The 12,133-nt window shown below is 41.3% G+C and overlaps 1 protein-coding gene across 13 annotated transcripts in view; it reads left to right on the top strand.

The window, feature by feature from the left end:
- Nucleotides 1–12,133, top strand: part of EYA4 (EYA transcriptional coactivator and phosphatase 4) — a 248,085-nt gene that overhangs the window by 125,936 nt on the left and 110,016 nt on the right. For all 13 annotated transcript variants that reach the window (XM_030556339.1, XM_030556335.1, XM_030556343.1 and 10 more), the window contains one exon: nt 10,571–10,620. In XM_030556339.1, the coding sequence (XP_030412199.1) occupies nt 10,571–10,620 (50 nt within the window). The remainder of the gene's footprint in view (nt 1–10,570; nt 10,621–12,133) is intronic.

The following is a 12,133-nucleotide window of genomic DNA, read 5'->3' on the forward strand; positions in this document are numbered from 1 at the left end:
TCAGAGTTCTCATGAAGATTAGGCAAGACATGGTCAGGTTCATCTTGATAGCCCCAGCTTGGTTGCACCAGCGCTGGTTCAGCACGTTCATGGATCTGTCAGTGGCAACCCCGATGCCACTGCCCTCTGGCCAGATCTCCTATTGCAGAACCATGGCAGGTTGCTGCACCTGAATCTGGCGGCGCTGCACCTCACAGCTTGGTTGCTCGTGCTTGGTGCTGAGGAACGGGAATGTTCGGCCCAAGTTCAGCAGGTTCTACTGGGAAGTAGGAAGCCCTCCATGATAGCAACCGATGTGGCCAAATGGAAATATTTTATGTCCTGGGCCTCAGCCCACGAAGTTAGGCCTGGGCAGGCCTCGCTGCAGCTGATCCTGGACTACCTTATGCATCTCAAAGTCCAAGGTTTGTACCTTTCCTCAGTTATGGTCCACTGGGCTGCTATATTGGCCTTTCACCCTCCATTCCAGGGCAGGTTGGTCTGATTCTTGAAAGGCCTGGAGTGGCTCTGCCCTCAAGTACAGGATCCTGTCCCCCTGTGGGACCTGAATCTGATGCTTGTGAGACTCATGAGGGCCCCATTCAAGCTCTTGGAATCCTGTTCTCTTCTTCTGCTCTCCTGGAAGGTGGTGTTCCTGGCAGCAATAACTTCTACCTCAAGGCTCTTCAAGATTAGGTTGCTTACATCGGAGCCGCCCTATAAAGTGTTCTTCAAGGACAATGTCCAATTGCAACCACATCCGGCTTTCCTGCCCAAAGTGGTTTTGCAGTTTCACATGAGCCAAAACATATTTCTGCCAGTCTTCTGCCCAAAGCCTCATAAGTCAGAGGAGGAGTGTAGGCTGCACTCTCTGGATATCAGGAGAGCACTAGCCTTCTGCATCGAGAGGGCCAAACTGTTTTGCAAGAACATAAGAGTAGCCATACTGGGTCAGACCAAAGATCCATCTAGCCCAGTATTCTGTCTTCTGACAGTGGCCAATGCTAGGTGCCACAGAGGGAATGAACAGAACAGACAATCATCACCCCTGTTGCCCATTTCCAGTTTCTGGCAAACAGAGGTTAAGGACACAATTCCTGCCCATTCTGACTATAAGCCATTCCTGGACCTATCCTCCAAGAACTTATCTAGTTCTTTTTTGGACCCTGTTATAGTCTTGGCCTTCACAACATCCTCTGGAATTGGCAAAGAGTTACACAGGTTGACAGTGTGTTATGTGAAAAAATATTTCCTTTTGTTTGTTTTGAACTTGCTGTCTTTTAATTCCATTTGGTGACCACTAGTTCTTGTGTTCTGTGAAGGGGTAAATAACACTTCCTTATTTACTTTCTCCATACCAGTCATGATTTTATAGGCCTCTATCCAGGGCCAGCTTTAGGAACTGCGGAGCCTGATTCAAATACCCAGCAGCGGTCTGGGTCTTCAGTGGCACTTTAGCGGCAGAGTGTCTTTAACTCACTCTGGACCCCTCGCTGCCAAAATGCCACCAAAGAGCCGGACTGAGTGAAGGACCTCCTGCCACCGAAGACCTGGACCACCGCCGAGTATGTAAAAAAAAAATTTAAAAGGCACCTATGATGCGGGGCCCTCTTAGGGGTGGGTGCGGGGTCCAATTCAGGGGAAATGTCCTAAAGCCGGCCCTATCTCTATCATATCCCCCTTAGTCATCTCTTTTCCAAGCTGAAATATCCCAGTCTTATTAATGTCTCCTCATACGGAAGCCAATCCATAGTCGACTCAGTTGTTCATCACGGTGGCAGATAGGATGAAAGGTCATCCAGTGTCTGGCCAGAGAATTTCTTCCTGAATAACAGTCTGCATCCATTTCTGCTATGATCAGGCAAAGGTGCCTTTACTGATGGTTGTAACCACCCACCCAACTAGAACTCAAGCCTCAGCAGTGACCTTCCTGGGCCATGTGCCAATTTCTGACGGGGCAAGAGGCAGAAGCAGAGTTGACCAGAGAGTGGCAGCGGTCGACTCGCCGCCATCCTCACGGCCAGGAAAATCAACCTAAGATTTGCCTACTTCAGCTACACTATTCGCGTAGCTGAAGTTGTGTATCTTAGAGTCATAGACTTTAGGGTCAGAAGGGACCAATATGATCATCTAGTCCAACCTCCTGCACAAAGCAGGCCACAGAACCCTACCCATCCACTTCTATAACAAACCCCTAACCTATGTCCGAGTTATTGCAGTCTTCAAATTGTGTTTTGAAGACCTCAAGCTGCAGAGGATCCACCAGCAAGTGACCCATGCCCCATGCTGAAGAGGAAGGCGAAAAACCTCCAGGGCCTTTGCCAATCTGCCCCGGAGGAAAATTCCTTCCCGACCCCAAATATGGTGATCAGCTAAACCCTGAGCATGTGGGCAAGACTCACCAGCCAGCACTCAGGAAAGAATTCTCTGCAGTAACTCAGATCCCATCCCATTTAACATCCCATCCCAGACCACTGGGCATACTTACCTGCTGATAATCAAAGATCAATTGCCAAAATTAAGCTATCCCATCATACTATCCCTTCCATAAACTTATCAAGCTTAGTCTTAAAGCCAGATATGTCTTTTGCCCCCACTATTCCCCTTGGAAGGCTGTTCCAGAACATGACTCCTCTAATGGTTAGAAACCTTCGTCTAATTTCAAGTCTAAACCTATTGTCCAGTTTATACCCATTTGTTCTTGTGTCTACATTTGTACTAAGCTTAAATAATTCCTCTCCCTCCCTAATATTAATCCCTCTGATATATTTATAAAGAGCAAGCATATCCCCCCTCAACCTTCTTTTGGTTAGGCTAAACAAGCCAAGCTCTTTGAGCCTCCTTTCATATGACAGGTTTTCCATTCCTCGGATCATCCTAGTAGCCCATCTCTGAACCTGTTCCAGTTTGAATTCATCCTTCTTAAACATGGGAGACCAGAACTGCACACAGTATTCCAGATGAGGTCTCACCAGTGCATTTTATAACGATACTAACACCTCCTTATCTTTGCTGGAAATACCTCGCCTGATGCATCCTAAAACTGCATTAGCTTTTTTAACAGCCATATAACATTGGTGGCTCATAGTCATCCTGTGATCAACCAATACTGCAAGGTCCTTCTCCTCCTCTGTTGCTTCCAACTGATGTGTCCCCAATTTATAACATCCTCACTCCCTGCCCCCCCGGTGTAGACTTAGCCTCAGTTGCGACTCTGTGCTTTTGCAAATCTAGCTCCAGGGGCCTCAGTTTGAGCATTCAGAAAATGAGGCACACGACACTTGGTGGCCAACTGTTAACATTTTGCTTTAAGTGAATTGCTCAGTATCCCACAGAAACTCTGTGACAGAGATGAGGATAAAATGGAAATTAACCTGGGCAGCTTTCATCTGCAAAGGCCATTCTTTTTCTTACTGAAGTCCCCTGCCCCATTCTTTACATATCTTTCTAGTTCTGCAAGAAATGAGCTTACTGGTATTTCATTATATGACCTTTATTCTTTCCCATAATTTGGTTCATCCTGTGCACTGAATGAGGCAGCAATTCTCTGGCAAAAAATAGTATGTGATCATATATTTAAAGACTGTATGATACAGGCAATGTTAATTCTGGTATTTCCCACATTTTGAGTGTTTGACTTTGCAACCTTAAATGTTGTTTTAATGTAATTTCCTAATTGAAATGAAAAACTCACAAAAAACAAAAACCTTCAGAAAACAGATATTCTGTCATGTATTGACCCCCACTTTGAGGTATCAACAGGGCTTGAACATTTAGATCTACAGCAAGCACCACTACCAGTTGATGTAACGAAATAACTGATTGCTATACAAGCCTATGAATAGTGACTTGTGGGAACAATCCACTGGGAGGAGCGTGAGACACATACTTTGCCAGTCTAAGGGTATGTCTTCACTACCCGCCGTATCGGCGGGTAGCAATCGATTGCTCGGGGATCGATATATCGCGTCTCATCTAGACGCGATATATCAATCCCTGAACGTGCTTATATCGATTCCATAACTCCACCAACCCGAACGGAGTTGCGGAATCGACAGGAGAAGCCGCGGACATCGATCCCGTGCCATGAGGACGGTGAGTAATTCAATCTTAGATACTTCGACTTCAGCTACGTTATTCACGTAGCTGAAGTTGCGTATCTAAGATCGATTTTCCCCCGTAGTGTAGACCAGCCCTCAGGTACTGCAGGCAGCAAAGAAGTATAGAGACTCAGGACTCCCAGGTTCAGTTCCAGGTTTTGGAGAAGAGTGTTTACTAGTGGTTGTGTCCTAGCCTACACCCATTCCTGTCTACTCCCACCCCGATCAGCTGTAGGAAAAAATCAAATAAATCCAATATTTTAAAATTTAACAATAAATTTCATTAAAAAAATAAACTTATATAAAGTTAAATTTGAAATTGACAACCTATGTTAGGGCCTACATTTATAATCTATTAAAATATTTATATTAAATGCAAAAAAAAAAAAAGGTTTTCTGTATTTGTTGCCAAATTTTAAAGAAAGTCAAACCACTGACCTGGTGGAAGTCGCTGGCAAATAATCTGAAACCAGAATTTATTACACTGCTGAACCAGCTGTTCTGAGCAGTAGCTTGTTCTCCAGTTAGAGAGAGAATATTTTCTTCATTTTAGTTTCTTCAGTTAATTCAGTTCAATGACTAGTTCATTCAAAGTTTAAGAAACCAATTGGGAGTCAAGAAAATAGGAAAGCTTGTTTTCCTCTTCCAGTCTATGAATAAAAATTGGGTGTGAGAGGATGAGCTCTACTAGGTCTAAAATTGAAGAACATGGTGACTAGAAAAACTCACTTCATTTCACTAACTACAGATAATATTTCTTTTGTTAAATAAATCAGTTAGTTAGGGGAGAGGGATAGCTCAGTGGTTTGAGCATTGGCTTGCTAAACCCAGGGTTGTGAGTTCAATCCTTGACGGGGCTATTTGGGGATTGGTCCTGCTTTGAGCAGATGGTTGGACTAGATGATCTCCCAAGGTCCCTGCTATTCCATGATTCTCACTTATGATAAACTTTTTTCCTTATGCATCCAGCACATTTAAGTAGTTTTGTTTTATTAAAAAATACTTGAATGCTTTTTTGTGCATTTTTTGTTAAATTTCTATCCAAATAGAGCTTGATATAAATTACAAATTAATGAATTGCCATCTAGTAAATAAATACATCAGTCACCATTTTCTACCATAATAAAAATGTAAAAATTAAGAATCTGAATAAATGTAAATTAAGCTATACAGTTGCTCAAATAAATATGTATAGATAGAGTGTATCCTCAGGTTAGCAAAAAGAAGCACCAAATTTAGTGTAAATACTATATTTAGTTGTAAATCAACATTTTTAATGGTTACTAGTCACTGAGAATCATCTTTTTATATGAAAATAACTAAGAAGTACAAATGCAAAACAAGATTAAAATTGATTATTTAAATCAAGGTTTCCTGCTTGCTGTGTTAAATGATGATGAAAATACTGGGATTTAAGCCAATCCACCCTGCCCCCCATTTTCTGCCACCACCACCTTTCTGCTCCTTCCCACTCACCAAGCTCCTGTCCCCTCTTCCTCTGTTCCTATCCAAACCCACACCCCATCTTCCCAGCTCCTGGCCCCCTCCCTGTTCCCCTGTCCATTTGCCAGCCCTCTGACTACTGCTCCTTCCCTTTCTGCTCCTATCTTCTCCCATTACCCCGACTACGGGCTCCCTCTCTGTCGGGACCTATATACCCTAGTGCCTGCAACCCTTTCTTCCTCTCTGTTCCTATTCTCCCTCTGTTACCCCTCTCCCCCTCAATTCCTCAGCTCCCTCCATCTGAATCAAGCTGATTTCTCCTCTTCTTCCATGCCTCCTGAATTCCTATAAGGGAAGATTTGAGAGAGAGAGAGAGAGAGAGAGAGAGAGAGAGAGAGAGAGTGTCTCTCTGCTTTCACTCCCTGTGTTCGGCATCACCAGGAGCAGGAATTCTAGGGAAAGTTCTGCTCAGCCCTTGCAGCTTTGGGGTGGAACATGATCAGTGTAAGTGGAAGCTTCAGAGATTTTAGCTGCCAGACTCTAACAAGTCTCTGCTGACCTTCTACAAAGTGAATTTTTTCAGAGGCTTATAACTTGAGCAACTTTGGACAGATTTTCACAGGAATTGCAAAAGGCCCAGCCCATCACTGGCACCAGAGCAAGCTCCCTGCCAAATGTCATGTACCTGCTCCAAAGCATGGAGACGCTAGAGCAGTGGTGGGTAAGCTGTGGCCCACGACCCATACGCGGCTCATCAGGGCAGTCCACTGGCAGGCCACGAGACAGTTTGTTTATGTTGACCATCCACAGGCCATGATATTTTCCCAAATCTCATGTTTAAAAGTGGCTGGGCCATTTTAATTCAGACTTTCTAAAAAGTCAGCCTGAAGCAGAGATATAACATGGAAACATTTACTCCAAATAGTTAAAGTTTGGCAAAGGTGTACAGCTGAAAACAGGGTCTTATTATTCCAAATATTGACTTTATAGTTGTATTTGATTCACATAGTGAGAACCACACGTGTATTTTTTCATTTAATAGAAAAAACAGTAACAAAACAAAAGTCATCTTCTTAATGCATACAAATACTCATGTGCAGTTAATATATATTGGGTATTATGAAAACAACAGAAAAGCAAATTAACAAACAAAAAACAGAAAGAACAAAGAAACAGATATTTGTAGTCTTTGATCATCAGTTTTCATAATAATCCCTCTATTCACTTTGAAATGTAAAATATTTTTTATGGCCAGCAAAGTGCATTTTACTGTACTGTTGGGATAGTTGTAGAGAAGAAATTGTGTTCGTTCCTTGTAACCACTTGAAAGAGCATCCTTTACACACACCTCTCTTAAGTAATAACTTTTCTATTTATTCATTTTTTTCTCAGGAGGAGGAGCCCTTTGTTAGATGCACAATCTAGATTACATGAGATCCTAGAAATAAAGGCAGTACGGTGTACTCATACCACACATTTCCTCACACATTAGTCATGGACAGAGAGCACCATCTATATGAGATTTGTTCAAACACTTAAAATTCATTTAAAATCTCTGTCACTCCTCATTTTGCATTTGTTGAACAAATTTGCATTTGCATTTGTTGTCCACCTCACAGGGCATATATAATACAAGATTGATTTTTTTATACACCAGTGATGTCTTTTTCTGTCACTCTTTTTATGGTAAACTAGTGTTTTATAGTTTTTAACATACACTGCAGAAGAATATCACAGTGTTTTAATGCTTTGAGTTACTCTGTAATACGTGTTTATTGTCTATATCCACAGCACTGAATTCAGATAGTCTTAGAGCATAAGTATCAGAGGGGTAGCCGTGTTAGTCTGGATCTGTAAAAGCAGCAAAGAATCCTGTGGCACCTTATAGACGAACAGACGTTTTGGAGCATGAGCTTTCGTGGGTGAATACCCACTTCGTCAGATGCAACTGAGCATAAGTTATTTATCCTTTAGCTCCTGTGCAAGTCGTAGTTCTTTCCACCAAAGGACATGATATTGCTTTTACTAGTTCTATTGATCCATTGATGATAACCATTTAAAGACCTAGGAATGGAAAAATACTGTACATGTGATAGTTAATACAAATGATAAGGAGATCCCAGCAGATGGCTTGCAACTGCGTACAAGTTTAAGAATGGCAGTGTGAGTAGTTTAATTGGGAATTTTTTACCAATAAGTTACTAAACTAAGTATATTAATATTTTGACATATGCATTCATTTTATATGCAAAGTGGAGGGATCCTTTTCCTACCAACTTAATGTTATACTTGTTGAGTGAGATTCTCTGTTTATGAGAGAACAGTCTTCCTATCAAGAAAAAAGATTAGCGACATTTCAGTATCTTTTAACTATTTTGAATTTATCTCTGAAAAAAATTTCCTGTAGTTTGGATATTTCATGTAATGTATTTGTACATGTACATTGTGGACTTCTACTGCTATCTAGGATAGCTAGGCATCTGGTTTTCAACCAGAATGCCCGGTTGAAAAGGGACTCTAGTGGCTCCGGTCAGCACCACTGACTGGACCGCTGAGAGTCTGGTTAGCGGCACAGCGGGGCTAAGGCAGGCTTTGTGCCTGTCCTTGCTCTGCGTGGCTCCCAGAAGCAGCCAGCATTTTCCTCCTGTTCCTAAGTGCAGGGGCGCCATGGGGATCCGCACACTGGCCGAGCACTCACTCCTCAGCTCCCATTGGCTGTGAACCACAGCCAGTGGGAGCTGTGGGGGCGGTGCCTGTGGGTGAGGGCAGCATGCAGAGCCCCATTGCCGTCACCGTGCCTAGGAGCCGAAGAGGGGACATGCTGGCTGCTTCTGGGAGCTACCTGAGGTAAGCACTGTCCAGAGCTCACACCTCTCACCGCCTCCCACAATCCGTACCTCTCATTTCTGGCCCTATCCCAGAGCCCACACTCCTAGCCAGAACCCGCACCCTTTCCCACACCCCAACCCTCTGCCCCAGCCTGGAGCCCCCTCCCACACTCTGAAAGCCTCAGCCCCACCCTCCAACCATGAACCCCTCTTGAATCCCAAACCCCTCATCCCCAGTCCCACCCCAGAGCCTGCACCCCCTAGATGGAACCCTCACCCCTTCCTTCACTCCAAACCCCTTCCCCAGCCCAGTCAAAGTGGGAGAGTGAACGACGGAGGGAGGGGGTAGAGTGAGCGGGGCAGAGGCAGGGGCAGGGCCTTGGGGAAGGGGTGGACAAGGGTGTTTGGTTTTCTGCATTCAGTTGACAACCCTACTGCTATAATCTTAATACCTGTTTTGTGCATTATATACAGTATTTGTTACTTGGCTGTGCACTTGTGTTCCAAACTTACTTTGTTCACATTCCTTATCTAATTTTTCTTTAATAAACAGCAAAGTATTGTGGACAGCAGGCCTTTGCAGTGATATCTTTATCTGAATGTTTCCAAAGCCCTGACCATCTCATTTTGCTATGCAAGAACTTACTTCACTTTTTAAGCTGCACAACTGCTCTTATTGCAGATTTTCACTGCATTACCTAATTACAAAACCTGTTGTTCTTTTTGCAGTTCAAAAAAAATCCCGCACTGAGAATTAAGCAAGATGACTAAGCAGATATTCATGTTTGCTGGAGTGAGATTTATGGCAAAAATAAAACCAAACAGATATTGAATCAGATTTTTTTTGAATTTGGTTTTATTTTGTTTTTATGATTATTTGTATCTGGCATTTGTTATGGTAAATGTGCTGTTAAAATTAGCACCAAAAGAAAATTTCCATTATTGCTGCTGAACAGTACTCTATACAATTTACATTGTAGGTAGCATGATTATTCTTTAAGATCCAGAAATTAAACAAGAGTAAAAATGGATCTCTAGAATCATTCTTGTACTTGCTCATCTTTGAGTAGTGTTGCTAGGTATCCATTCAAAGTCTTGAAGGGTGGCATTTTTAAAAGTGCTCAGTATTGGTCTACCTCTACTCCCATTGAATTCTATAGGAGTTTTGCTGTTGACTTTGATGGAAAAAGTTTGGCAGTGTTGAATATTTTTGAAAATCCCACCCTAACTGTCACAGACATTCTTTTTTAAGGCAGTATAACAAAAGGAGGATTTAACAATAGAAGAACTCTTTGATCAAGGTACTATAATTGTAAGTGCTCAGAATTTGAATATTTATTGGTAAGGGGGAGTGTGCAGTAAGTAGAAGTGATACTAAGTAAGCCTGAGTGTCTCTAAATTAGTTTAGCTGGTCTTCATGGAAGGAATTTTGCTAAAACAATAGTCATTAGATTGCACATTCAACAAAATGTTTGTCTTACTGAAAGTGCCTAAAATTTAAGTTACCAAAAGGTGCAAATTGCACTACTCCATAAGACTCCAACACCATAGAGGGCCTGGAAAAGAATAATTTATATTTTTAGTTGGAGGTGGTTTTTCTCTCCTTTCGCAGGCTAACAGCAGTATATTACAAAGATGAATCTGAAGATTGAACTAGAATGTATATATAATTGCATACTGCGGATATGTGTGAAAAATGTGTACATGATATGTAAACTTCATTGACACATTATGAAAATACATTAAACATATAGTTACCGGATTCAGAAATGAAAATTAATGTATGAATTATTTAGCTAACACTGCACTTTGCCCCAGAATCTGGTGTTTATTATTGTGAGCTTTAGCAGGAAACAGAAGCAGTATCAATTGGGAAAACATTTCTTTATTGAACTGAGAACAGTATGGCTTTCTAGTTTCTAAGTGGGGAACCTGGTTCTTTGGTTTCTTTGTTCCTAGTTAGACTACTCCCAAGCTATTTTAGTTGAACATTTTACATACTAATGGAGTCTAGGGAAGTGCAGTTGGCAGCTGTTCATGGGATAATAATGAAACACACTGTTTAGTACTGCATACTGCTGCTGTAAAATGCGGGAAGTATTTTATAGATATCATGGTGAGCTGAGCTGTATCCACTTTAAGCAATGTAAGTACGTGAACTATGAGTGAGGAAGTTGTGTTTTCATATGCGAGTAACTGGCAATCATTTTGCTTTTGCAGGTAAAGAAAACGTGCACAGAATCAGATGTTTCAGAGGCTCAGAATTCCAGGTACAGTAACTAAAGTAAATACTTAATGAGAAGAACATGGTGATACGAAGCAATACTGAAGCTATATAGCACACGGCATGAGAGATTAGTATTGCAAAGAGTTAATGAGTCTGGCTAGATTACTTTTAAATGTATTTCATCCCAGAAGTGGTATTGTTTTTTGAAGTTACTGATAAGAATTGAGAATTGGGGATGGACAGGGGGTGGAGAGAGTTTTGATAGTGTATTAATAGTGATTTGTCACCTTCAGTTTAGAAGCGAATCACATTCAAAACAATAAATATTGTAGTAAAGTCTCTAGATCAATTATTTTTTTCTTTTCTCATCCCTTTCTGCACCTATGATTGTTGCCATTCATTTAGTATTGACATTTACTTTCAGTACCAGCAGATCAGTTTTTGTTTGGGTAAAAATTCTTTTACCAATGTTTTTTCTTAAATGTTTACTTGTGCAAAATGCACTAATGTTCATATGTTGGGGAAATCTCATACACGCCTCAAAAAGTATGTATTAAAATGCATTGTTTCCTAATGTTATATGTAGGTAGAAAAGGAAATCAATGTAACTTAAATGGGGTCACTATCCCTGCCTATATTTTGGACAAGTGATGAAGTAATTACTGCAAATGTGCCATCTAGCATGTACATTATTGGTGGTTATTAAATTCTTAAGTCATAGGGCTTTGTTTTGTCTAAGATTTGTGGAGTGAAACATTTTATAGGCTGTCATTGTGTCTTATTTCTGTTTACAAGAGCTATATTTCAATTTCACAGGGAAAAAGAAAGTTTAATCACAAAAAAAACCCCACAGAATAAACCTAAAGAAACACAAAAAAGCTAAGAAATTAAAAATGACTGAAACTTTACTATGCTTATGTCTGGGTATTGCAGCTTTAATGTATGCAAGACCTCTGACTGGTTGGGATACAGTAATACTTATGGACAATAGAATAGTTGTGAATAGTCCTGTACAGTATGTCAGAATTTCTTTGATTTGCTTTTCACATTATTCAGTTGCACATGCACAGCTTTCATTGGGTTCAGTAGGAGTTGTACTCATAATTGAGCACAGACTATGAGGCCTGATCTTACTTCCATTGAAGTCCATGGGAATTTTGCTATGGACTTCAATGGGAACTGGTTTGAACCTTTGATCTTTATTTAATAATAATGTAATATAAATGTTGTCCTCCCCTTCACCCGCACCTCTACCCCTACCCCTACCCCTACCCCCTAGCCTGGTATTTTTGATTGAAAATTAAGTTTCAGTTTTAAAAACCTCACATCTCTTTACAAGTACTTTCAGTAGCTTTAGGGTCCTGATTCAGCAAAGCGCTTGAGCATGAGCGTAACTTTAAGCATGTGAGTCATCCGCTGTGGGACTCTAAACATGTGAAAAGTTACACACACGCTCAAGTGCTTTGCTGGATCAGGGCCTTGTATTGTAACAAGTCTAAGGGCACTTCATGATGCAGTATGCTTTCATCGTACTTACTCCATTATGAACTTTCCGT

Source organism: Gopherus evgoodei, chromosome 3, assembly GCF_007399415.2.
Source record: "Gopherus evgoodei ecotype Sinaloan lineage chromosome 3, rGopEvg1_v1.p, whole genome shotgun sequence".
NCBI lineage: Eukaryota > Metazoa > Chordata > Testudines > Testudinidae > Gopherus > Gopherus evgoodei.